General features: G+C 44.3%; 2 protein-coding genes across 2 annotated transcripts in view; one reads left to right on the forward strand and one right to left on the reverse strand.

The window, feature by feature from the left end:
* The window catches only part of CDKL1 (cyclin dependent kinase like 1), a 39,123-nt gene extending 18,083 nt beyond the window's left edge, over positions 1 to 21,040 (forward strand). The window contains exons 3-10 of the mRNA XM_018566252.1: positions 3,742 to 3,863; positions 9,675 to 9,747; positions 13,400 to 13,490; positions 16,406 to 16,606; positions 17,956 to 18,038; positions 18,162 to 18,218; positions 19,881 to 20,036; positions 20,859 to 21,040. Coding sequence (XP_018421754.1) covers positions 3,742 to 3,863; positions 9,675 to 9,747; positions 13,400 to 13,490; positions 16,406 to 16,606; positions 17,956 to 18,038; positions 18,162 to 18,218; positions 19,881 to 20,036; positions 20,859 to 20,963 — 888 coding nt within the window. The 3' untranslated portion in view covers positions 20,964 to 21,040. The remainder of the gene's footprint in view (positions 1 to 3,741; positions 3,864 to 9,674; positions 9,748 to 13,399; positions 13,491 to 16,405; positions 16,607 to 17,955; positions 18,039 to 18,161; positions 18,219 to 19,880; positions 20,037 to 20,858) is intronic.
* A 5,296-nt stretch (positions 21,041 to 26,336) lies between these two features.
* Positions 26,337 to 27,597, reverse strand: part of ATP5S (ATP synthase, H+ transporting, mitochondrial Fo complex subunit s (factor B)) — an 11,035-nt gene continuing 9,774 nt past the window's right edge. Inside the window, exon 5 of the mRNA XM_018566253.1 lies at positions 26,337 to 26,480. Within this exon, the coding sequence (XP_018421755.1) occupies positions 26,363 to 26,480 (118 nt within the window). The 3' untranslated portion in view covers positions 26,337 to 26,362. The remainder of the gene's footprint in view (positions 26,481 to 27,597) is intronic.

Raw genomic sequence — 27,597 nt, forward strand, 5'->3', positions numbered from 1 at the left:
TCCTTTTAAGATAGCAAAAGCTTAATTTATTGAAGCTTTTTGTCATATGACCAAACAAGCGCTTTCGGGACCGCACAGGGTCCCTTCATCAGGCTTTCGCATTGATGAAGGGACCCTGTGCGGTCCCGAAAGCGCTTGTTTGGTCATATGACAAAAAGCTTCAAAAAATTAAGCTTTTGCTATTTTAAAATGATTGGTGTGCTGGTGACATTTCTACAATTGCTGACATTCGCGGCGCCATCCGCGGTCACTGCGAGCACTCCCCACTACAAGGGACATATCGGTAAGGAGTGCAACAAGTATAGTACTTATTATTAGGTGCTGTGTAATGACGCCGCACTCGGCTTCCTGATTGGCCGGGAAGCCGGCTCCATGCTCCCTCGTCATGAGGCAACAAGGGAGCATGAAGCTGGCTTCCCGACCAATCAGAAAGCCGGGCGTCGCGTCATTTATACAGCACCTGGCTTCCTGATTGGCCGGGAAGCCGGCTCCATGCTCTCCCGTCACTAGTTTCAGTATCAGTGCATCCCTAATAATATGCCCTGTCTGTACTGTGCTGGCAGATCTCATTATCAGTTGTCTGTCTGTCCTAACAATTTGGTGAAAGACAGACAAGCATTTTTTGTTAATGAGGGGAAGCTTAGTCTGTCCCTCCTTTGTCTTGGCGGACAGATTCAATACCAAATTGTCCAGAGTAGCTTGCAGTCTGCCCAAAGGCCTGCTCCAAACATCTAAATGGTAAGACATATATTTTTCTTTTAATATTTTTAGCCATGCTGTGTGAATAGAAACCCATAACAAACATTTAGTCGGTGTCAAAAAGGTAACAGAAGACAAGCAACGTGTCTCTGGGGCAAAACAATCCCCCTTCATCGGAATTTTCACAACTGTTACATAATCTCTTTGACTAGCAGACTAGGAGCCCGGACCAATCCATCAATCAATCAAACTATGTCACATGACTGTTTAACACAGACGTCCATTAATTATATGTTCTTTTCTCCTGGCTCTTTTAAATACCTCTGATTAATCCAGGCTCCTAGCTGAAAGTCAGAGAGATTATCTCTGTCAAAGTCCTGATAAGAGGGAGTGTTTGGCCCCTGATATGCGTTGGCTATCTTGAGTCGCCCTTTTGACACCTCTGGATTAATATCATACAGTTCTGGACTCTTGATACATGTATTTGCCGCTCATTCTGTTCAACTACACGTGGATTTCTCAAGCTGGGTGACCCCTTTATTGGGGAGGCATCTGCTTTGTAGACAGCTGCTTGACTCAGGCAATTTGGGCCTAAATATAGACTCTACAAATCAATAAACGGGGTCCTTCTACTGGGTTCAAGCAGATGTAGAGGCACCTCGTGTGGTCTTCTACTTGAACAAGAAAAATAGACAGAAGTTATAACAACTATCAAAGTCATGATGCACTTTGATGAACTTTAAAGCTAAAAACTTACCCTTGCAGAGGGGCTACCTGCAAGGGTTAAGTGCTTGTGTTGTCTAGAGGGCTCAAATGAAGCAGATTTACTCACCTGATCCTCAATCTTTTTGGGGTGCTAATAGACCGGTTCCCGCAGCCTCTTCTCCCCTGGGTTCCGGCAGTCTAAGAACCGCTGATGTCATCATGTGTAATGCAGGTCCATTGACTTGCATTAGAAGTGAGGATGCCGAGGGACATTCCAAAGCCGGAGCGGCTGACCACTACAGGATCAGCTGAGTATATTGTCTTTATTCCGGCCCCGAGACCAAATCTAGATGTTATCCCTTGCAGGGCGGGGTAGCCATCCTGCAAGGTTAAGTTTGTTTTTTTTGCGACCAGGAATTCTCCTTTTAAGTCTACTGCGTTCACCAATAAGTGGAATTTGTGTTCGGAGAACATTGACCCTTTAAGTAAAAAAGAAAAAAATGTTGACAGGATGTGCATTTCCTGTAAGTCAGAGTTTTATAGGCTTCCCATTCGCTCATAAAGTTGTCTCATGCGCCCTTCCCGCCTCCCCAAAAAAGAGAAGAGGCGACCAGGAATGGCCAGTAACTTTTCTCAATATTAGCTGAACATGTGGAGACCTGTTGGTGCCGTGTTTTCCCTGTGCACAGTAAATAGTAACAACCTGTGTTTATTGATCCTCCGGAATGCCAAGCGCTATCTGCCATTGTGTTTGTGTAGCTAAGCTGCTTCTGATCCTCCCTGTACAGGGCTGCTGGAAAGCAAATATTTAGGGAACGCCGGGCTGTAACTAACAATACCTGGAGGAGATGGCGAGGAGCCGTGTTTGTGTGTCCTGCGAGCAGCAGCAAAGACAACCTCATTACTTCTCCTATTTGTGTTTTGATCTTCAGGGGATTAGGCGATGCCACCGATTGACATGGAAAAAGTGACATGTTCTACCGTGACGGTGGAGGTCCTTCCTCGCTGTAGGACGTTTAGAACATAATAAGGAAAACATAAACAAAGTATGGGGTGGAAAAATGCCTGTCTAAGTCTGCCCAAAATGTTATCATTATTTAGGGGGGGGTGTGAAGCTTTAAAAAAGAACTCCGGGAAAATCTCAAACTTACCCTTGCAGTGTGGCTACCCCAACACTGCAAGGGTTAAGTCCTCGTTTTGTCTAGGGGTCTCAAATAAAGCAGAATTAAGTTTCTGACCTTTGGTCCCGCTGGCTTCCTCCATGCTGATAGCGGGGTCCCCTAGGCCTCTTCTGCCCAGGGCTTCCGCGGTCCAAGGACTGCTGACATCATCGGGTCTTTTGTAGGTCCATTGACTTTTATATTAGACACAAGGACACTGAGAGACATTACATAGCCGGAGCAGAGGGGGAGAAAGGTGACCGAAGATCAGGTGAGTAACACATCTTGATTTGACAATCTTTATAGTCAAAATAAGCACTTAACCCTTGCATTGATGTTAGACCCACTGCAAGGGTAAGACTGATTTTCCCAGACTTCTTCTTCAAAGCCAAGTCCCCCCCCCATCCCTTTTCCAGCACCTCACCCTTGGAATACCCCTTCACCCCAAATATAATTTTTTTGTAATCTGTACACATCTCTATCTGCTTGGGATCTTCGTACTGGTCACATGGTGTCATAGTTGCTCTGGAAGTGGACGGGTCTTAAGTGCAGCAGAGAAAGGCGCCACATAATGATGTGGCAATGTTTTCTGCAGCTTTCTCCTGTAAGGCCAGAAAGCACCTAGGGGGCAGGTCCGGGACAGCCTGGACTGATAGGAAGCCGGCATCAGTAAGCCCGGGAGAGGAGTGGTGGAGGACCTGCACGGGACAGCACCAGGGATTGGCTGAGTATTGCAACAAAAGGTAGTTAGTTAGTCGTCGTTGGTCAAGTTGAACCAATCTTGAAGAAAAATAAGAATAATTAGAAAACCGTCCATATACAGAATCCTATGCACACAGTTACCCACAGTTGATTTAGAGGAAGTCAAAAAACCTTATAGTAAGTATAAGTATGGTTCAAATTGCTCCAACAGGGGATTAAAAATATTCCTTCTTGAACCCCCAAGGCCATCAGATATTCCCTGGATCAACAACCGCTGCTATTTTTTTGTTTTAACTACTGATGGGCAATGTGTTTTTACTTAAAGCTGGAGTCAGGCTTTAAATTATAATCGGAATATGCTATCTGCTCAGTTTATATATTAACATTTTTTTTAAAACTTGCTTCTCCATTTCTTGCCTTACTACACTATGTACCCTTATGAACTATGCCAATGAAAATTAATTTTGTTTCACAGCAATTAAAACATCCAAACCTTGTTAACCTGCTGGAAGTCTTTAGAAGAAAGAGGAAATTACATTTGGTCTTTGAATATTGCGACCACACTGTCCTTCATGAACTTGACCGACATCCGCGAGGGTGAGTGACTGGGGGAAACATTTTGCTGGAGCACTGTGAAATGATATGCTTTGTTTCCTTTTATCAATTGTTAGCTGTGTTTTTAGCTTGGCTTTTGTTATGAAAATCATTGGTTCGGCCAATCATCTTGAGTATGCGGTACAGTTCTGGATGACAAGACCGGATAAACACAATTTGAAATCCAACGTAGTTCACAAATATGTATTTAGCCGTTCACTCAAAGTTCACCTTTAAAGAAAATACAGTTTAAAGAGGTCTGCCTGGATCTAAGCAATGAGTAATGAGCCAGTCTATGTACATTATGAGTGTTCCTTTCCTATGGCCGTCATGTTTAGCAGGGAGTGATTGTTAATGGTGTTGCACTACAATGATGGATGTCCCCACCTCTTCCCCTCCCATGCTTCCATAGCAGGTTATTGTAGGTCCTGGATGTCAGTGATCACTGTTTACTTTTTAGCATTGTGCAAACTATACTTCATTTTAATGCACTGGCCTTCGTCCCGCACAGCAACTTGGTGCCATGGCAATATCTGATAAATCACCGGAGCGGCTTGTGTATTGGATGAAGGACTCGCCTGGATCTGATTAATTGAGGCCTCGTGTAAACAGCAGCCTGTCCGTAGTGTTGACATACAGTATCGGCATAATGAATAAACATGATAAGCGGTGCGGGAGTGCCACTTAATCCGCTCTGAACGCAAATAGAAAAAGAAAAAAAAGAACAGATATAAAATCGCATTTGTTTTCCTGTTTCAGGTTGACATGTTATTCTTGTGGTTTGTGTCCCTGCAAAGTAGACCTGTCCTTAAAATCTACACTCCACATTAATCTGGTGGGATCAGGGCAGTGTTACCAATCATTTTTGAGCAAAAACAGTACAAACAGTACCAAAAAGTACAAAAACATTGCATACATTTCTGCAATACACATAGAGTTCTCCATGTTTTATCATCTAAACACGCTGCAAGTATGGAAGAATAACTATTAATGTACTCCTACCTTCCTCTTTGAAATGACAACACAGCTCTGCAGACACGGCATGGGCCTCTGTCTGGTCTGTGGAACCTGGGTTCCAAGCATACGTAGAGACACCATTGGTCTCTGCCAGGTCTATGGGACCTGGATTCCATGCATGTGCAGACACACCATGGGTTTCTGCCAGGTTTATGGGACCTGGATTCAACGCATACGAAGAGACACTGTGGGTCTCTGCCGGGTCTATGGGACCTGGATTCCATGCAGGAGCAGACATGCCCACGGGTCTCTGCCAGGTTTATGGGATCTGGATTCTACACAGGCACAGACATGCCACGGGTCTCTGACAGGTCTATGTGACCTGGATTCAGGGGCTGACTGGCAACTTTTAGCCCAGGGGGCAAGTACAACCCAGAGGCCCATGGTGCGGCAACTTGACCCCCCTCCCGCTTTGCCTCTTCCCCCGCCTTCTCCCCGCCCGTCTGCCACTTTTGCCATCCTTGTAACAGTAGTGTGAATGTATTTATCGGTTTAGGAAATGTAAAGCACACTGACTGGATTCCATGCAGGCGCAGACATGCCACGGGTCTCTGCCAGGTTTATGGGATCTGGATTCTACACAGGCACAGACATGCCATGGGTTTCTGTCAGGTTTATGAGACCTGGATTCCATGCAAATAGTTACGTATATCAGGTCATGCCTGATGAAGGGACCCTGAGTGGCCTCGAAACGTTGCTTTATGATGAGATGTGGGTACATCAATAAAATGACCACTCGTTGAAAAAATTTGGTGTGCTGGTGATATACTTAACTATTTGGATTTTAAGTGGCGCCATCCACTATCACTGCAGCACCCACTTTAAAGGGACCTACCAGTAAGGAGTGCGGTGGAAACCTCTTTTGGAACTGGATTCCATGCAGGCGCAGACACGCCACGGGTTTCTGCCGGGTTTAGGGGGCCTGGATTCCACGCATACGTAGAGACACCGCGGGTTTCTGCCCGGTTTATGGGACCTGGATTTCATGCATTTGCAGACAGGCTTTGGGTCTCTGCCAGGGACCAGGCAGAGACCCAAGACATTAAATGCCCATGCATGAAATCTTGCACACTGCCTCTTGCCATGTGTGAAGTAGACATTCAAGGAGGCAGCTGGTGGCCAGACGTCATCACCCTCCCATAGGCAACATTTCAGAAGGTGGACCTATAATTACATTAATAACGGTATTTACTGTTTAAGTAAAAGAAAAAAAGAGTCTACAAGTGTGTTTGAGGGAGGAGGCAGCAAGTGGGGGCTTTATATAGGTGAAGGTACAATGTTTCATTGGTAAGGGTCTGCCCCAGCAGGGCCATAGTCCTCCTCATCAGTGGTAAAGCCCCAATCTCCTTGGCCCATGTCTATAAATGTATTTATAGAGCTTATTTCTGCTCTTGGCTGTAGTTCTCCTTTCATGTCTCTGAGCCCAATCCAGAAAAACAACATAGTCCCAGTTCCCTAATTACATGTCATCCTCAACACACGGCGAGCATTCAGCAAGTTAAAAAGATTATCCCCGTCCTACGCTATTATTTGTGAGATTATATGACTGAGTGACATTTAATTCTTCTGCGCCGCTGATTAAAAGGCCGGGGCCTGAAAACCCATGTCGTAAGCAGACACCGTTACCAGCTAAGTGCAGGTTAAGTGCTCCTAACTTTGCTTAACAAGCCGCGCTAATCTTGAATATGGGGAAACAGTAGCCAAAACAAACAGAGGTATTACAGGGAGAGGAGCATTCTACACGATTTTTACTGCCCTGACCTGACCATATTAAACAATTGCAACACTCCGGCTTCTGCTGTATGCAAAGAGTGTGATCCGCATTGTGGAGCGATGTCACAGACGTCACGGTTGTTGCGTGGGATTGCCGGGAAGCTGCGGCCGGATTTTTCTGTGACTGTAACAGTCGCTGTGGGCTTAGGAATGGCGAGACTGGAGGCCCTTCAGTCAGGACTGGAAAATCTGTAATAATGGGCAGCTTCTTAAAGTATATCTAAACCAAAAAAAAAAAATTGTCATAAAATGCAGCTTATCCTTAGATGTGGTGGCTGCATTAGTTTTCTTCTTTTTTCAGGTTTCTTTTAACCCTTTATTCTCAGCTGGTAATCCTTCAAACACACTTCCTGTCACCTGGTGGCTACGTTCACTCCTCCGCTGTATCTATAGACGGAGTCATGGTGGTCATCCAGGCTGCACTTCACACATTTCTTCTTTTCATCTCTATTAAATTGGGGATGGTGGGATTGGGAGCTTACAGAAGGAAGAAAGTATTGTTTGTCCCTCCAGTTCAGCTCCCAGGAAGTGACAAGAACACAGGAAATATTAACAGGTATTTTTTCGTACTTTATGAAAATCATCCTAGCCTGGAAAATGGAAACTAATGCAGCCACCATAACTAAGGACTGGTAAGGTGCAAAACATTACATTTTTGTTCTTGGGTTAAATTACATTCCTGGTGCCCAACCTGCGGCTTGAGGGCCACATGCAGCCCCTTTGTTATTGGAAATGTGGCCCTCAGGCCCTAGCAGTCCCTAGTAGCGTATCAGCTCTTCCCTTGATTCTTACCCCATACAACTTTCCCTTCTGCTCCCGTTTCACAGTACTCCCAAATCCCCTCCTATCTTATTTGGTATACATCTGTAGTCTCCCCTTCCCCACCTGTGTCTTTGGTCCCCTTCCTCTAAGGCCCCGTTCACATGTAGCGAATTATCGAGCGATTTCCGCCGCGCGATATCGCGAGAAGTCGCCGGCCAATGCTATTCAATGGAGCTGTCTTAACTCCATGTCGCTCATCGCGGTCGCAAGTCGCTTCTACCAAACCCTTTTTTCGGCGGATTTTGCGTGATTTTGCCTTTTTTCTATGGAGCCCGATGGAGAAGGTCGCGCTACCGTCGCTGGATCGTCGCTGGAACGTCGCCCCGAAAGTCGCGCTATCCCGGCCGTGCGGATCCGCTGCAAAAGGTATGTCGCTACGTGTGAATGGGGTCTTAGACTGTATGCTCGCTTGGGCAGGGTGCTCCTCACCTACTGTTTCTGTATGTCAGTGATGCTGGTCAGTGTTTCTTACTTGTCTTGTCTAAACAATTGTACAGCGCTGCGGAATATGTTGGCGCTATATAAATAAATAATTGTAATTGTTGTAGAGGGGGGATGATTTTTAAAGGGGCTTTTAGTAATCTTTAGCAGTTTTTTGTAACAAGTCCACAGTCTGACACTTCCGCTAGTCTTCAAGCTGTAGCCCGAGGGCCAGATGTGGCCCTTTGGAGTTTGAAGTGCGCCCTTAGCAGTCAGTAGAAAGTGTATTAATTTGTAATGGGGCTTGTAATAATCTACTGCAGTTTCTTATACCATGTCCCCATTACCTGAGTGTCTCCTACAGCATGACTTCAGTCCCCAGCCACCCCTGTAGAACAATCTCTGACCATTTCCTCTAATGCCCAACCTGCAGCCCGAGAGCCACACGTGGTCCTTTTGTGTTTGAAGTGCGGCCCTCAGGCCCTAGCAGTCAGTAGAGGGAGTGTTGCTTTGTAATGGGGCTTTTATTCATCTCTGGCAGTTTCAAAACACATCTCCAGTCTCTTACTGTCCCCTACAGCATGACTTCAGTCCCCAGCCACACCTGTAGAACAATCTCTGACCATTTACTCTAACATCCAACCTGCAGCCCGAGGGCTGTTTGTGACCCCTTGGTGTTTGAAGTGTGGCCCTTGGCCCCCTATCTGTCAGTAGAAGGAGTGTTAATTTGTAAAGGGGCTTTTATTAATCTCCCTTTGGACATATCAGGGTCCACATTTGAGACCCTCCTATACCTTGTAAGTTGACAACCACAGCTTATTGCTCGTCAAGCTGTATTCTGCACAAGGTACGGCTTCCATATCTGCCACTTTTTAGCTTTGTCTTTTGGATGTCGCAATTCTTGTCATCGTAAGATAAAGAACCAAATGTGAAATGCCGATAATACATTTTGATCTGAATATGGAATGTTTAAGTTCTTTTTCTTTTCTTCTTCCCTGTAGATAATTTCTCAATTTAAAATGTAATCAATTGGGAAAAAAAACTTACTAAAGCTGACGAGCTAGGGCCAGGCTCTCCTTACCATCTTGTCTTGATTGGTATTGTAACTGTAATGTCTTCCTTATATTGTAAAGCGCTGAGCAAACTGTTGGCGCTATATAAATCCTGTACAATATAATATAGAGTTTTTGTTTCTTTGTTTCCGCAGTCCCACTGCAGCAGTGCTGCCTTCACCCAGCTTGTATCAATTGTGGGAATTTTATATATCATTATGTTTTAGTGCCTGGCGCTGAAAAAGAGAAATAAAGTGTCCATTAACCCCCCCAGCATGGAAGAGGTTAATTTGGAGGGGCGTCTGTGCTGTTTGTTATGGTGATAAGAGCCATAGTATTTGAGTCTTTATGGGGTAGCCTTCAATTGAAAACCTCCTGTGTATGATAGATGAGCATGCATATCGAAAACTAACATTGCACTACAGCGCCATCTACAGCTCAAAAGACATATTGCAGTCAGTAATACAATCGGTACATGTCAGTATATGCTGTTGCATTTCCAACAGTATTCACTGTATGGCCAAAAGTGTATAGACATGTAAAGGTCATTCTGTATGCTGCACTACAATCCTTTAGTAAATTACCGGTGCCATTACTGCTATGGTGTATCCCACCACTGGTAGCTGGTGCTGTGGTATTTTTGAGACATACCAATGACTTCCTCGCTGTGCACATTCTATGACAAGCAAATTTTGCTGAGCTGATTTGTTTTACCTTCTGTTTTCTTTAGTGTACCGGAACATCTTGTAAAGAGCATAATCTGGCAAACGTTACAAGGCGTCAATTTCTGCCACAAACACAATGTAAGTACACCGAATTTCGAGAGCACGGTTAATCTGGTTTATTTACTGGCACCTACAGCCATCCCCAGGCATTGGTTTGTGAACTGCCCGTAGCTCATGGTTACCTTCTAACATCACTCATGGGAGCCATTAAGCAAGTGCTTAGCACAGGGGATGGCTGGGCTCAGGAGCAGAGGGGCATTTGTAACTTGGGTCAGTACTAATAAGAAATGTTGGACTGGTGGTCCTCTGGACCACAGTCAGTGACACATGGTGAGCATTATATAGTTACTTGCTCACCATTCAGACCTAGGCCCACAGCCTTTGGCAGAGGGCAGTCTTCCAAAACTAACTTCCTTTGCCTCTCCAAGATGTCATGTGACCGAATGATGGGACCGTCAAAGGAAGGTGATGCTGAAGGTGCGTAATGTCATTTAGCACCCACCTCTCACCATGCCCACCACTCACTGTAGCACCATGAAACACTTTGCTTGGTACACTTTCTTTAGTCCTGCAGACATCGGTCCCTACCCTAAAACGCCTAGTTGGTTGTGTTTTCCCCTTAAACCAAAGGTTCCCAGTCCTCCCCTGGCTCAACAGCTATGTGACTAGGTACAGTATAATTCTTTTAATTAAAAATGAGTCTGAAGAGCATCTCAGAATGTATGTATAAAACACATTGAGGGGAATTTATCAAAACTGGAGCAGTTGTATTGTGATTGTAATGTCTTCCTTATATTGTAAAGCGCTGCACAAACAGTTGGCGCTATATAAATCTTCTATAATAATAGCCAATCAGCTTCTCTCTCTTCCATTTTCAAGGCTAAACTGTACAAACTGAAGAGAGAATCTGATTGGTTACAATTGCACAACTGTTCCAGATTTTGTCTGCTCCAGTTTTGATAAATCCCCCCCCCCCATTGTCTCTGCAGACCACTGTTCTGTAGTTCCTGAGCTTGCTAGATGCCTTCTGATGCTTGTTAAAGGCTGACTAAAGCCAGCTAAGTATGTCTGTGAAGGTTCTCATTCATTCAGGTCATGGTATATCTGTAAAAAAAATAACTCAAGGCAACTGGACTTGCAGTATTTTTCTATATGGTTGCCTTGACTTATTTTTTTATAGATAAAGTCAGCTAACTTCTAACTAAGGTAACTTACTTAAAGTTACAACTAGCGCTCCCATTAAAGTAAACTTTTCTAAGGTTTTCCTTCCATGAACTTTTGTCAAGTGGCAAATCAATCATTTTGCTGCAAAATCAGATGTGGCTGAAATCATTCCCTGTTCATCCCTACTCACTCCAGCTTGAGATATTCAGCTGTGTGGACAATACAAAATGCTGGGCTTTAACAAACCGCAGCACACTGAAACTTGCAGGTATGAACGGTTCTATTAAGAAGAATGTATCTGTAAAAAAATAAGTCAAGGCAACTGGACTGGCTGTATTTTTCTTGAAAAGAATACAGCAAGTCCAGTTGCCTTGACTTATTTTTTACAGATATACCATGACCTGGATGAATGAGAACCTTCACAGACATATTAAGAAGAATGGTACCCAAATCGTCGTGTGTGAACACTCAGAGGTGTGGCGACTCCGTAAGATTTGCCATGGTCATTATGGCTCTTCATCCTTTTTTATTTTTAACTTTTTTTAAAAATAAATGACCTGAATGACCTGGAGTGTATTTCGGTGACTGACTGTGAAGAATATTATTGATGAGTTACCGCATCATCTGTACATGTCCTGCACATGACACACCCGGAGGCTCCGTACCTGTCACAATGCATCTCCTTCTTCTCTCTTCTTGCTGAGGCCGTTAAAGGCCAAATATAGAAACAATTAGCATTTCCAGCTGGATTACACTGTCCTCCCTCGTCTCATCTTGCACTAATCTCCCTTGTGACAAACACTCTCCTGTTGTGATCGTTGCCGTTGCATTTGCCAGGGTTTATGTTTTAGCTAATTGTTCTTTGGTTGGCCACTGGTTTAACTCTTTGGTTGACACAAGACGAAGATTCTTACCCAAAGAAACCTTAACTGAGAAAGACTGGAGGTAATTTCTTTAAATAGGGATGCTCACAATCGGGATTTTTCATTTGCCTGAAATTTCTGTGACAATTGGGAGATTTTGGCCAAATGCCACAGTTTTGGAAAATTGCATTGTAGTCAAAGGGGAAGGCAAAATGAAGGTGGTTTTTAAAGGGGGCAATTTAAGCTGGTTTTAAAGGTGTTTATGCTTCACCGAAATCTGAAATTCAGCAGCAATGTAAATTTTGCTGAAATCACTCAGCAAGATCAGTTTGCTCAGGTAAGATTTGAAAATGAGACAGAGAAGCTGATTGGCTGCAGTGAAAATCTGCTCCAGTATTGATAAGTTCCCCCCATTGTATACCGTGGGCCTCTGGCTTTTTTATTTACTCTTCTGCTCTGGTTGCTAGGCTGTATAGAACTGATTCATATAACACTATAGACTGCACACCATCTGCTTTCCACTTCTCATGCAAAGTAGAGCACGTTAAAGAGTTTATATACCTATAAAGAGCGTCTGTGGCGGATGATCTGTTTGTTCTGATCCGCATGCAGTCATATTAAAGCCGCTTTTGTCGTTGTTTTTTTCGTGTTGCCCCACTGTACTTATATTCCCAAATTCCGCCTTCCGATTTACAGGGAACGTATTTTCATGTTTGATTTTCTTTTATGGTGACATTGTATGAAAAGACAATGCAATCACCAATATATGTATTCTTGCTATAGTGTATTTGAAACAAGCCATTGGGGAATAACTAGGTATTGAAGGATAGATGGGAAGAAAGTATTAGATCATTGATTATGTGGCAGAAATCATTTATATTTGGGAGTGGTTTCTGTACTTATCAGAGAAGGCAAGAGCAAATTGGCCCAAATGGTTTTTAAACACTGCCAGGGCGCATCTATCATTTGTGGTGCATGTACGTCTGGACAAGGGCCCTCTAGGACACTGGGGTCTACATGTGGTGCTGGGACACCTACTGTCACAAAGACTTGGCCACTGTTTACTTCTATCCTAGCTTTAATTTGATAGTGTACAAGTCTTTTTATTTTGCTATGAGTTGAATGGGGAACCCAATTTGGTCTTGCACAAGGGCGCTCTGGGACTGATTGGGTCCATATGTTCTACATGTGGTGCCGAGACACCTCCATTGTCAAAAAGATGTGGACACTGTTCACTTCTATGTACAGTAGTTGTCATTAGATAGTGATCAAGTCTTTATACTTTGCTAGCAGTTGAATGGGGAATCCAAAGTTGGTCTTGCACAGGGGCCTCTTTGGTGACCCTTTTGGTGTCCATCAATGTTCACTGTGATAGTTAGTCTTGCACAAGGGCCCTCTTTGACTCAGGGGGTCTATATTCTCTACATCTGGAGCTTGGACACCTCCCACTGTCACGAAGACTTGGACACAGTTTACTTCTATCTAGTTGTCATTAGATAGTGAACAAGTCTTTATACTTTGCTAGAAGTTGAATGGGGAACCCAAAGTTGGTCCTGCGCAGGAGCTCGTTGGTAACCCTTTTGGTGTCAACCAATGGACACTGTAATAAATAAGACCCTGCATTTTTGTTAGGATCAATGTCTCCCAACTCCCTTTTTCCTTTCCATATTATGCTGAAAGATAATATATCTGTATCTCCACAGTGTATTCATCGTGATGTCAAGCCAGAGAACATCCTTATCACCAAGCAGTTGGTCATTAAGCTGTGCGATTTTGGATTTGCCAGAATATTAAGTGAGTAAATATAAAGAATATCCACAATTCTGCAGCAAGGATCACTTGCAGATTTTTTTTTTACTTTTGCAGGGTAGCAAAAACCCAGTGTTGCCTTAAAGTGTAAGTTCACCTTTGTGTGAAAATGCAATAAAGGGGCCCTAGTATTTAAAAAAAAAAAAAACTAAAAAAATTCAGAGTACTCAAGTATTCTACATACAGTATGTAACAGAATAGAAACAAAAGAACAGTGTTGAGAGTTGGAGACTAAGCACTCCCCATTGTAGTTTGTCCTTTAGTCTCCATGTCATTCACAGGGCACCTGTCCACCATTGAATCACTATTCACTCACCTGCATCTATCATACCTCTGCATCCTTCCCACCTTGCATCTCCTTTCCTTACCAGTCATACCACGCCTTCTCCTGCTTCCCCACCAATCATGCCTCACCTCCTTCTGTTTCCCCACCAGTCATACCTAGCCTTCTTCTGCTTTCCCACCAATCATATCCTACCTCCTTCCGTTTCCCTGCCAGCCATACCCCACCTCCTTCTGTTTCCCCTTCAGTCATTCCCCACCTCCTTCTGCTTCCGCTCTGAGTCCTATTCACGATCCTTTTGGAGTCCCCACTCACTGTTCTTCACAGTTTGCTTAGATTTCCACTCATCATCCACGTCAGCCCACTTCTCATTTATTACCACAATCAGGACACCACCCTTTGCCATTCCCCTTTAAACCGCCTCTCTCAATCCCCCTTTTTATAGCTATTTGCAAATGCGGTACATTTCAAGCATGGTGGGATAAGCCAATTATAATTGGCCTATCTGCCCATTATATAACTTGTTTGTTTTGGTTTAATGAGGTTTGGTGGAAAAAAAAGGCTTTATTCTAGTAATGATTAATTTTGCATCATTCATTAAGTAGTGTTATAGGCCTGTCACTTCTCCAGCAATGTGGACCTTTACCCTCAATGGTTATGTTGGACGTAAAAGAAAACCCGTTGGGAAAACAACATGAAGTCTGCCTTTTTCAACTTATTTTTAAAGGGAAACTAATACATTCATATTGATTCTAAATGTGTTATACAACATATAAGCTTTCAAACTATTTTTTATATCTGTTTTAATGACTATTAAAAATGTGTGTGTATATATATCTATATCTATAGATATATACACACACACACACACACACACACACACACACACACACACACACTATATTGCCAAAAGTATTGGGACACCCCTACAAATCACTGGGTTCAGGTGTTGTGTGAAATTTTCTTGCTCCTAAATATTCTGCGGTCACCTGTTAGTGGTATTATAACAAAGTGGAAGCGACTGGGAACAACAGCAACTCAGCCACAAAGTGGTAGGCCACATAAAATGACAGAGTGGGGTCAGCGCATGCTGAAGCGCACAGTGCACAGAAGTCACCAACTGTCTGCAGAGTCAATAGCTACAGACCTCCAAACTCCATGTGGCCTTCAGATTGGCACAACAACAGTGCGTAGAGAGCTTCATGGAATGGGTTTCCATGGCCGAGCAGCTGCATCCAAGCCGTACATCGCCAAGTGCAATGCAAAGCATGGGATGCCGTGGTGTAAAGCACGCCGCCACTGGACTCTAGAGAATTGGAGATGTGTTCTCTGGAGTGACGAATCACTCTTCCCTGTCTGGCAATCCGATGGACGTGTCTGGGTTTGGCGGTTGCTGGGAGAACGGTACTTGCCTGACTGCATTGTGCCAAGTGTAAAGTTTGGTGGAGGGGGATTATGGTGTGGAGTTGTTTTTCGGGGGTTGGGCTTGGCCCCTTAGTTCCAGTTGAAGGGAACTCTTAAGGCATCAAAGACATTTTGGACAGTTTCATGCTCCCAACTTTGTGGGAACAGTTTGTTCCAACATGACTGCGCACCAGTGCACAAAGCAAGGTCCATAAAGACACAGATAGGGGAGTTTGGGGTGGAGGAACTTGACTGGCCTGCACAGAGTTCTGATCTTAACCCGATAGAAAACCTTTGGGATGAATTAGAGCGGAGACTGCGAGCCCGGCCTTCTCGTCCAACATCATTACCTGACCTGACAAATGGTCAAACATTCCCATAGACACACTGCTAAACCTTTGTGGACGCCTTCCCAGAAGAGTTGAAGCTGTTATAGCTGCAAAGGCCGGGCCAACTCAATATTGAACCCTACGGACTAAGACTGGGATGCCATTACAGTTCATGTGCGTGTAAAGGCTGGCGTCCCAATACTTTTGGCAATCTAGTGTGTATATATGTGTTTATATAATTTTATTGAGCATTTTATTAACAGACTCTCCCATGACACAGGGCTAGTGGAATATTATGGGTTACAGAGAATTCACAGCAGAAGCTGTTTACTTTTAGACTCTCTCTGTAATTAAAACGTCCTAGATATCTGTCTGAAGAGGCAAGGGTGGGTAAGGAGGTGAGAAGTCACTCATCAAGTTCTGGGTGGAACTTAAAGTTTGAGCTATTGAGCTTTATAAACAGATTTTTCAGCACAGGAGATGAGAATTGGCTGGTAAACATGTGTAGATGAGCCTAGAGCTCCACCTTCTGGCTGGAAAGGAAAATACATGAGAAAGCATTAATATGGAATATTTCATATTTACTTGCCTAAAAAAATGAAAAGAGCTGGAGCCATGCAAGAGGCAAGCTGTGTGTCACTATGTACTCAGTGAAGGGCCTGGAATAAGTATAGAGCCAGTGAACTCACAACATGCATGCTAGTCTTTGATCAGTGTAGCAGGGATGAAGATGACAGCCTCCTCAGTGTTAATGTTCATATTACTATCTCTTTGATGATTGTTTTGTCAGTGTAGTGTTTTTGCTAATGAAGTGATATGTGTTTTATTCTGTTCCCACAATATTTATATATCTATTTAATAATCTTTGTCCTGTTTATAATTAGCGGGACCCAGCGACTACTACACAGATTATGTGGCTACAAGGTGGTACCGAGCGCCGGAGCTGCTTGTGGGTGACACCCAATACGGCCCTCCTGTGGATGTCTGGGCTATCGGCTGCGTGTTCGCTGAGCTTATATCTGGAGTCCCCCTGTGGCCGGGCAAATCTGACGTGGATCAGTTATACCTCATCAGGAAATGTCTGGGTGAGTGACATGAATGTCGTTGTAGTAAAGAGGACCTGTTGTTTTGTTACAGAAGTGAAGAAGAAGGTGGGCAAAATTTTTTCTTCTGCTCCCGTGCGGCTCTGTTCTGCCAATAGGTGTAAAAGAAAAGTCCTATATGAGCTGGAGTTGTATCTTACACAGGGCTGTGGACTCCCCATGTGACAATGCTGATTGGCCCAGCTTGGTCACATCTTCATACCCAGAATTATGGGTCTTGATTAGCTACTGGTGCTGGACAAAGTGGTGGGATAGCTAAGGAGGGACACATGTTGCTTTGCCTGGGATGGGTTTACTTTATACTCAACCTCATCCAGGGCCTGATTTCCAATTCGGGTGCCTTTAGGTACAAATGGAAATCTGTAGTATAGCTTGAGCCGGTGCCCTTACCTGCTGTGGGACCCGCCAGCTTTCACATACAGTATGCAGAGAAGAACCCCGGCATCGCGTAAGGCTGCCATAAACGTCTGTCTGCATTAAACAGGCATTTTACAAGGCAGCCTTATGTGGCACTGGGGTCCTTCACCTGCGTTTGCGGAAGCCGGTGGTTCCTGTAGGCACTGCTGGTCTTGGATCAGGAAGGTGCAGAATGCACCCTCCTTGCTAATGATGGTGTTGTATCTTGACACAACACCAGGAATTAGGCAGAGTAGGTTCCTGCACGGGGCCCGCTATGGAGGCCTGTAGGCCCTGACCTCATCATGTACATACCCCCCTTCTTGGAACTCCAGCAATGCTACGTGCAAAGGTGGTGGAATATAATATGGACTGGCACTGTTCTTCCTCTGAAAAGCCATTAGGGAGAAGAAACGGATGCTGCAGAGAGGGCTATAGGATATACAAATCATGCATCGCGTTCATTCTCATGCTTTTTTCTCTGTAGCTCCTTCTGCTTTATAGAACAACGCTGCCAGGCACTCCTGTCTATCTCACAGAATGATGTCCTGGCCTTTCACGGTGACAAATAGGATGGAGCATAACATAAACTGAACAGAGGCAGCTGCTGAATTTATTTCTTCAGAAATCCACCAAAACATTCATTTCTGAAAATGGAGGGAGCGCCATGTCATACTTTGCGGCATGATGGTGTTTTTACATCAACATGCTCTCTTTAAACGATCTGTGATGCATTTTATGTCTTGCTACTAGCAAGCTTTATTCTCTGAGGTGCAAAGCTGTATGCAAAATGGAGAATTTCATAGCAGCCAGTCCACGTGTAGATTTCACGCTGACTTCTGATTGGCTGCTATGACCTCTATGCACGTTGCATGCTACCGTTGTTCTTTATTTAATGTGATTTTGTATTAATGTCTGTTTATTGTCTTCTGCAGGTGATCTCATTCCTCGGCATCAGCAAGTGTTCAGTACAAACCTGTTCTTCAGCGGGGTCAGCATCCCGGATCCAGAAAAAATGGTGAGAAGACTCCCCCCCACCCCCCCCCAGACTAGAGGCAGCACGGCCATCACAGCACTTGAGTCACCTCTGTGTGAGCTTTGTCACATCCCTCTTGTGTCTAATGCTTCATTCTAATTTCAGGATCCCCTGGAAGGCAGATTTCCGAACATCTCTGCTAATGCAATGGGACTCATGAAGGTAATTCTGTTTCTCTCTCCCTTTTTTGTTTAAAGAGTACACCTTAAAGCTGAATTTCGGCAGCAAAAACTTGAAAGAAGGACTCCGGGCTTATTAAACATTAACCCTTGCAGTGAGGCTACCCCCGCATTGTAAGGGTTAAGTGCTCATTTTGGTCTAGAGTATAAAATAAAAAAGATATACTCACCCCATCCTTGGCCCGGCAGCGGTGACCACTCACCTCTTTGCCCCTTCACTCCAGCTGTGGTATGTCTTTTGGTGTCCTCACATCCAATGCAAGTAAATGGATGTGATGACGTCACAGGTGCTTGGACTGCTGAAGCCTGGGAGAGAAGAGGATGAGGGGACTGGTCTAGCATCCAGACGGGAGCAAGGATTAGGTTAGTATATCTTTTTTTATTTTGGGTCTAGACCAAAAGAAACACCTAATGTTTGCAGTGCAGGGGTAGCCCGACTGCAAGGGTGAATGTTTAATATGCCCGGAGTTCTTGTTTAATTTAACCCCTTCCCGCTGAAAAACATTAGTTGGTCCACACCACTGCCTTTATTACATCTGCCAGACAGCTTGGTCTGCAATCAAATCAAGATACAAATATAAATAAAGGCATATGAAATAAAAAGAGTATTCATTATATTATTCCATCATTACATATAGGGACATGTAAGTCTTACAGGATTCTGATGGAGACTAAAAGCAGCTGTTTCAACAGAGATGATGCAGACACGGTCCACTGTTGTCACCATTAGGAAATCCACATTGAGAAATGCCATGCAGCCATTGCTGGAGTGTATGTAGACAGGAAGTGGCTGCAAAGAAGTTGCAGGAGATCAGCGGCACTGAAGTGGCAGTTGTCTATTATGAACCATATCATTTAATCAGGATTTACATCCAATTTCGATGTGTCCCATGTGCAGACTTCTACTAAAAAGACTGTTCTGAACCGCTGCGACAACTTGCTGCAAGCAATACGAGCAGCTTTTGCAATTTACACATGAACATAGAGGAATTTATTAAATCTGGAGCAGACAAATTCTGGAGCAGCTGTGCATGGCAGCCAATCAGCTTCTCTCTTTCATTTTCAAATCTTAACTGTGCAAACTGAAGAGAGAAGCTGATTGGTTACTATGGGCAACTGCTCCAGTTTTTGTCTGCTAAAGTTTTGATTCATTCCCCTGATTTGTGTTTAGGGCAGGGGTTGGTACTCTCAGCACTCCAGCTGTTGTGGAACTATAAGTCCCGTGAGGCATTGCAAAACTCTGACAGCGACAGGTATGACTCCCAGAGGCAGAGTTTGATGGGAGTTATAGTTTTAAGACAGCTGGAGTGCTGAAGTTGCCTACTCCCGGTTTAGGGTATTCAGTTCACTTACTAGTCGCCTGTAAATGGATCGGACACCATGGCGAAGACCAGATCTTCTGATCGGCCGGACGTTTGGTCCGTCTTAGGTCTCTATTCCTACCTATGGTTGTATTGAGTAACGTTGAATGATTTAGCAGAATAGAATCTGATTGGTTAATAATGGTTATTGAAGAGGTTGTGATTGCTCTTTGCACTCCATTACTCGATCAGCCCAATGGCGGTACTTTTTTGTATGGGGTGATTGTTAAACTCGTGAGCACTTTAAACTGTTGCTAGAGATTGTTCTCCTTTGTCACCTCCAGGGCTGCCTGCACATGGACCCCTCAGAGAGACTAAAGTGTGAGCACCTGCTGGAACACCCGTACTTTGACAGCATCCGAGAAGAAGCGGAAGCTGCGAGGGATCCAGAGAGACTGAGCCGGAGACAGACCAGACTGCACAGGAGATACTTTCCAGGGGTAGGTAGAGCTACCGATACAAAATGATTCATTGCAAATCAGATATATTGGCAAAATCTACAAACTTTCAGCTGTTTGCAATGATCAAATCAAACAAAAGCAAGTGAAATAGGTCAACACAACGAATGTTTCCCCAAATTCAAGTGAAAATGCAACTTTTAATGACTTCTGCAGTCTCAAAATGATTTATCCCCCAGAATAGAATCCCTCACAAGAGGGATTCTGTTCTGGATCTTCTAACTAGAAAAAGTGAAACCTGTGATCTGATTGGCTGGGATCTCGGGGCAACACTCTTTCCCTTTCATTAAAAGAAGCCTGCATTGAGAGCTCATAAGGGCTGCTGCTGACCTCTGTTTCTTAAAATTTGCTCTGACTTTCTGATCTGATCAGTGACCCAGCAGGGCCTGAATCTCTCTCATTTAGGCCTCATTCACACTGCCGCGAATATACGCACGTACGTATGTATTGTACCATATGCAACATATGCAAATAAATGGCTCCATACACACAGCCGCGTATGGAGCCGTATATTTGCGCAAAAACAGAATGGAACAGAGATGCGTCCGGGCAGCGTATCTTTGCGTATTTACGCGCACATATGCATGTTTACGCGCGTACATGCGTACACCACATTCAAATTCCATTACGAGTGATGCATTCTGGGATTGCATATAGTGCACGCATAGACACTCGTATATACGCGCATAGACGCAATATACAATTTTGCTTGCGTTGTGTGTGAATGAGGCCTAACAATAGAGGATCGGAGGTGTGGATTTCAACAAATGACACTCTACTCTCTTTCTGTGTACTTCCCTGCAGCTGCATCATCTCCCACAGCTCACCAACAGCAACATCTTACCAGCCCTGGACAGTAAGAAATATTACAACACCAGAAAATTCAACTACCGCTTCCCCAACATCTAACCGGGAGAAATCCGGGCACAGAGAGACTAGTTCAATATTTATTATTCCCGGAACCAGGCGGCAGGAATGTGCGAGCAGAAAACCAGAGGCGGCTCGTATGCTGGTAAACAGCGGGCACGGCCCTTTGAAAGTTATTTATAGGATCCAGTTGTTTAAACGCTAATCAACCACGCTGTGGCATAATGGGCAATGAAGTGGAGAAGATCTGATTGTATTCGAGAAATGGACGAATGAACTATGCCGCACACTCCCCTGTGCAACCAACAGGTTCAGCTAAGCTGAGTCCATGTAAAGAATCCAGACTCCCAGCCTTCCCGGCTACTAGATCTCATATACTGTGTTATTTATCGGTACAAATAGCTTTCCTGGAGGAAGCGTGTTCTGAACTTGTATGGCCACCAACTATGAAGACAACTTACCCAGCTTGAGACTTCCTAACTGCGTCTGTTAAAGTAAATTTAGTAAGCCACGGGCTGCATTCTCAGTGATGTCACCGCTCTCTGGAGAATGGATAGGCTGCATTCTCAGTGATGTCACCATTCTCTGGAGAATGGATAGGCTGCATTCTCAGTGATGTCACCGGTCTCTAGTGAATGGATAGGCTGCATTCTCAGTGATGTCACTGGTCTCTGGAGAATGGATACGCTGCATTCTCAGTGATGTCACTGGTCTCTGGAGAATGGATAGGCTGCATTCTCAGTGATGTCACCGGTCTCTAGTGAATGGATAGGCTGCATTCTCAGTGATGTCACTGGTCTCTGGAGAATGGATAGGCTGCATCATCAGTGATGTCACTGGTCTCTGGAGAATGGATAGGCTGCATCCTCAGTGATGTCACTGGTCTCTGGAGAATGGATAGGCTGCATCCTCAGTGATGTCACAGGTCTCTGGAGAATGGATAGGCTGCATTCTCAGTGATGTCACCGGTCTCTAGTGAATGGATAGGCTGCATTCTCAGTGATGTCACCGTTCTCTAGAGAATGGATAGACCGCATTCTCAGTGATGTCACCGGTCTCTAGTGAATGGATAGGCTGCATGCTCTGTGATGTCACCAATCTCTAGTCTATGGACAGGCTGCATTCTAAGTGATGTAACCGCTCTCTAGAGAATGGATAGGTTGCATGCTCTGTGATGTCACCAGTCTCTAGTGAATGGATAGGATACATTCTAAGTGGCTGTTTGCTATCAGTCCTGCACTCATAGTACTACCCTATTTCTACACTGATGTACTAATTATTATCTGCTGATAATACATTTATTTAAAACCAAATCACCTGTAAGGTTAATAAAATAATTGCATTCTTTGTGATGTCACCGGTCTGTAGTGAATAGATGGGAAGCATGCTCCATGATGTCACCAATCTTTACTGAAAGTATAGGCTGCATTCTCAGTGATGTCACCTGCCTCTAGTGAATGGATAGGCTGCATTCTCAGTGATGTCACCGGTCTCTAGTGAGTGGATAGGCTGCACTCTCAGTGATGTCACCAGTCTCTAGTGAATGGATAGGCTGTATTCTAAGTGATGTCACCGGTCTCTAGTGAGTGGATAGGCTTCATTCTCAGTGATGTCACCAGTCTCTAGTGAGTGGATAGGCTGCACTCTCAGTGATGTCACTGGTCTCTAGTGAATAGATAGGCTGCATGATGCGTGATGTCACTGATCTCTTGTTATGGATAGGCTACATTCTCAGCTATGTCACGGGACTCTGGTATTTTATCAGATGTTCTATTTTCAGCCACTGTCATGTACACACTCAGACAGTCACTGAGCTACTATTCCTGAGGAGGCAAACAAGCAGTGTAGAGAAGTCGTGGTGGAATGTGATGGGGCGCTGCGCTCCTTGCACTGTTATTGTTTGAACCTTTGCTGCATGAATCCTACTACTCCTAATATGGGTCCCAGGCTGGGTAAGAAGTCTGGTAGTTGCAGAGTATAATATTGGGCTCAATTCACTAAGATATAACAATGGCCATAAATGTCATTTTCAGCAAAGTCCGCCAAAGAGTAACGATAACAGCAATCACATGTCTGAAGATAACATTTGTTGTGTCGGATAACACGTGTGTTTTATCTCAGCGAGCTGAGCTGATTGTTGGCCAATAGTTTTACAATAGGTCCTGCCTGGTAGATCGGTCAGCTTACCTTATGCAGTGTTCCCTCCGATAGATCATGCAGAGCGTTCAGTTATCCAGAGGTGATTCTGGTTACTTATTAAGCTGCTGCAGAGATTAACCATGAACCCAATCCGATCAGTATCACTGAATGTACCAATACAAAGATTCACATCGCAATACAACTTCCGGGATGTGGGGTAATAAACATTTTATGTTTGTTTTATATTTTATGTACTGATGACAATCCTCAGCTGGGGGGCAAATGGTAATAAAATATGTATACAATGCAAGTATGGTAGTGCGTGCTTTATTTACATGGAGTATAGCCCATAACAATGCTGATAGATTTTGTTGTTTTTGTCTCTGTTCACTTTTTTGCTTGTTAATAAGAAATCTTCCATTTTAGATTTCGGAGTTTAACTTCCTGAACAAACCTCAGGAAGAGAGGGGGAGGGGGGTTGTTGTTGTTGTTAGTATTTTCTCTGTACGCCATATGACTGCACTCCAACTCTTCCTCCTGCCCATTACTTTTATAGCACCACTTGTCATTTGAAGGTCACCTCCAACAATGACTGGAGCACTGTATCTTGAAGAAAATAAGGCTATTAATTAAAGTTTAAGTGTTCTTTGAGAACCTAACCCTTATTGTTTCCAGTTTCTGGACCATGCTTAAAAATGTCAAGGCAAAACGTAAAGCTGAAGTATAATCTGCTTATATTTTGCAAGGCCAGCAGTGTGCTGTACATAGCTTCCTGAAAACAACACAGCACCCTGCATCAATACTCCTTTCAAGAGCCCCCAGGCCCGATGCAAGCAAGCCGCAGGAGTTCTGACAATATTAAAATGCTTTGATGGGTGGATGTCAGTCTGGAGGAGTGAGTGTAATGTTCTAAGTCTGCTACAAAAATGCAATGCAATATGGCGACCCGTACACACTTGGTGCACAGGACACCCCGAGAAATGTCGCCTCCTGCTTCTGTTGTTGGCTGAAGTCTGTACTAAGATACAAGTACAGTTTTTGGCATCCATTGCAATAGGAATTTCATTTTTGAGAATACTCCCAGAGAGCCCATTCACACCAGGTTACCACACTGATCTGAAAAGGGAGGTTTTGGGAGTTTTTGATTGCGTTTCAGCGCTGAAACGCAATTAAAAACTGCCAAAACTGCACTGATCAGCGTGGTTCCATTGACACCTGTATGGAAACTGCACTGATTAGTGAGGCAAAAATAGTGCAGGGGGCGGTTCAGATCACTTGGACCCGCGCGGTTGCATGAATGGTCCCCATAGCAATGTCGGCGGATCCGTGCGGCCGAACCACCCCGGTGTGAACAGGATCTAAGGCCCGGTTCACACCTGGGCGTTTTGTAGCGCGTTCCTACGCTCTGCAAAACGCTCAAACACTGAAATCCCATTATTTCCTATGGGTATGGTTCACACCTGGGCGTATTACAGGCCGTATGAACGTGCTACAAAACGCCCAAAGAAGTACAGGAGCTTCTTTGGGGCGTTTTTGTCGCGTGTATCCATTGGGATACAGCCAGGTAGCCCTCGGAAACGCGCGTTTTTTTTACCGCGAAACGCGCGACAAACGTGCATATTCGATACGCCTAGGTGTGAACCCAGCCTAAAGGTTAATTACGAGAGGGATGCCGACACCGCACCTTTCTCTATTATAACCCAGGAAGCCCACCAGCTGGTTATAATGAGCCCAGACCCTCCCATTCAGGGATCAGTTTGCACAGGACATGCTGCTGGAACAAACAGCTTTTTCTTCACAACAGAAACAAGTAGGAAACTGCAACTCGGTTGGTTAAAACCTTTGCAACGTACGCTGATCGCCCAGAGGGGATTGTTGTTTTCTCAACAAAAGTGGAATTACTCTTTAAGTGTTAAATCCGCAATGACTTTTAATCCCGTGACACACTGCACCCAAAGGCGTGCAGAGCGAAGCAAAGCTGTCCGGCACAGAGCTTTCATTGCAGTATATGAGCTGAGTGCAGGCAGATGATTGACTGCACCTTCAGCCAATCGCCTCGTGTGTAACAACCGGCCAGACGTCGCATCCTGATGCGTGAGCCGATTGGCTGAAGGTGACGTTTTTCATCTCAGCAAGCTGAAGTGCCAGGGAGAAAATGACATGACACACTGCTTGCCATCGCTTCGCATGCAGTGTGTCACAGCCTTTATTCAGAATCTTGTTTCCTGTCTTTTTGGATATCTAAGCACTGTTTAGCGCAGGGGTAGGCATACTCCTGTCCTCCAGCTGCTGTGGAACTACAAATCCCATGAGACATGCATAGTTTCACCACAGCTGGGGGGTGCTATGTATGTGATATTCATGAGATTCTTCAATGCTACCTGTACAGGAAAGGGTTAATACCTACCTGTCCCGCAGCACCGATCTACACTCTGTAGAAGACCTAAGCTGACGGAATAATTACTGTGTGTTGTAGTGATGTAGCAGGTGGCAGACGGAACCACAGAATGAAGTAGAGTACCAGGCATCTGACACACCCACAAGTGTGTCTGTTTATATAGCGAAGATCAGCGACTGGACAAGTATTAAAGCCAAATGCCTGACAAAAATAGCAAGGTCAAAGTAAATAGGCTACTAAAAGTTAAAACAATAAAACCAGCTTTTGCTGCCATTCAGAGATTTCCCTGCAGTACTTTTCTTCTGCCACTAGATGTCCTCAATCTGATGGGCAGCATAAATAAACCCACTTCCTCAGAGCCTAGGTTGTCCTGGACCCACGTTCCCAGCCTGTGACTGGACAGTGAAAGGAGAAGCTACACAGTAAAGATCTCATCTCTGTCACACTGCTCTCTCCTCCTTTCATCATGCTTTGATGAACAGATTTTCTCATTGTACTGCTTCTTCCTCTCACCCCCCCCCCCCCCCCCCCCAATTAAATCATGAATTTGTGTCTTTTATATCTGCCTAGAGTTTAGTTTTAACTCTTTTCTTAGCAGGTAGCACTTTTAATACATTTCTATGATGGGAGAAAGTCTTTCATGGCTGGTTAAGGCAACTTACATGATTATATTTATTTATGTTTTGTGCAACAAAGCAAAGTAACATGTCATGTGACGGATGCTTTATTTTGGCAAATGAAAAACCCCTTCTCACCGCCGTCTAAAATCACTCAGACGTGATGAACAACATAAAAACTTCCTTTATAATGGTTGAAAACCTGAGGGGTGACCAGGCGCCTTGGCTCCAGACTTCCCTTTCGTGTCTGTTCTTTATGTCCGATGAACAGGAGAGCAGCGGCACGGTCAGTCCTTCAGATCTAGCTCAATCTGTAATGGAGGGATGGATTTCTGCAGAAGCTCCAGAATCATCTCCTTCTTCTGGATTCCCGGGAGATCACGAAGAAGTAAAAATTCCAAATTCCTAGAAATGAAAACAAGAATTTATGACTGAGTTAGTATTTCTAGAAATTGGAGCACAGGATCTGTATTAGAAGTGTGACACCTGACTAGCAGCCACTAACCACCCGGGTGTGAAACCCCCTTCCCGTTATGGAGACTTCGGGAGTCTATTGGACCCCTAATGTCACCTAGGGACCCCCAAAGAAGTTGATTTAGCAGATATGTGCTTCATCGGCTTCTTCACCAGCTACACAACCGGAGCAATGACAGAAGTAATACACATCACTTCCACATTTAGTGATTGGAGGGAAGATCAGCAAGTGCCGATTTCCCCACTGATCTTTTGCAGGTATACCTGCCTTCACTCTTCTGGGAAGACTTCCCACAAGACTTGAGAGTACCTGTCAGAATCTGTGCCCATTTGTGAGGTTAGGTACTGATGTTGGATGAGAAGGCTCACACAATTGGTGTTCGAATTCATCCCAAAGGTGTTCAGTAGGGTTGAAGTGTGAAGGCCCAGTGTCCTCAATCTTTTGGCTATTTAATGTAAATGACTACATGACGCATGCAAATTCACACCACGGGGTGCTTGATATATGAGTAAGGCTTTATGTAACAGCCATCGCTGACTAGACACAATGTTCTTGTTTGCGGGACAGCAAGTAGTTAAAAAGGTGGCCACACATGGAGGAGTTTTTAAACTAGAAAGTGGGGTGGAGGGTATAAAAATAAAATTACTTAAACAAAACATATATGATTTAATCATAGGTAAAAATAACACAAAGTAGAAAAAAGGGAGTTAATAATAATAGTGGGCTCACTCCAGCCATTATAGGAAATCCGTTGGCACATGTAAGTATAACTACCAACAGACGACCGAAAGCTAGGCAGAATAATAACAATAAAAATAGTGGGGAACATCAAGGTAGTAAACTTTTGTCCCACAAAAAGAGAGGAATTAAATGTATGTACACCAACGCTAGAAGTCTGGCAAATAAATTAGAAGAGCTTGAAATAATGATACTTGAAGAGGACTTCGACATAGTGGGTATAGCGGAAACCTGGCTGGACAGCACGCATGACTGGGCTACTAATATAGAGGGGTATAACCTGTTTAGGAGGGACAGAGGTGGGAGAAG

This window comes from Nanorana parkeri, unplaced genomic scaffold (assembly GCF_000935625.1).
Source record: "Nanorana parkeri isolate BGI_ZX_2015 unplaced genomic scaffold, ASM93562v1 scaffold928, whole genome shotgun sequence".
In the NCBI taxonomy this organism is placed as follows: domain Eukaryota; kingdom Metazoa; phylum Chordata; class Amphibia; order Anura; family Dicroglossidae; genus Nanorana; species Nanorana parkeri.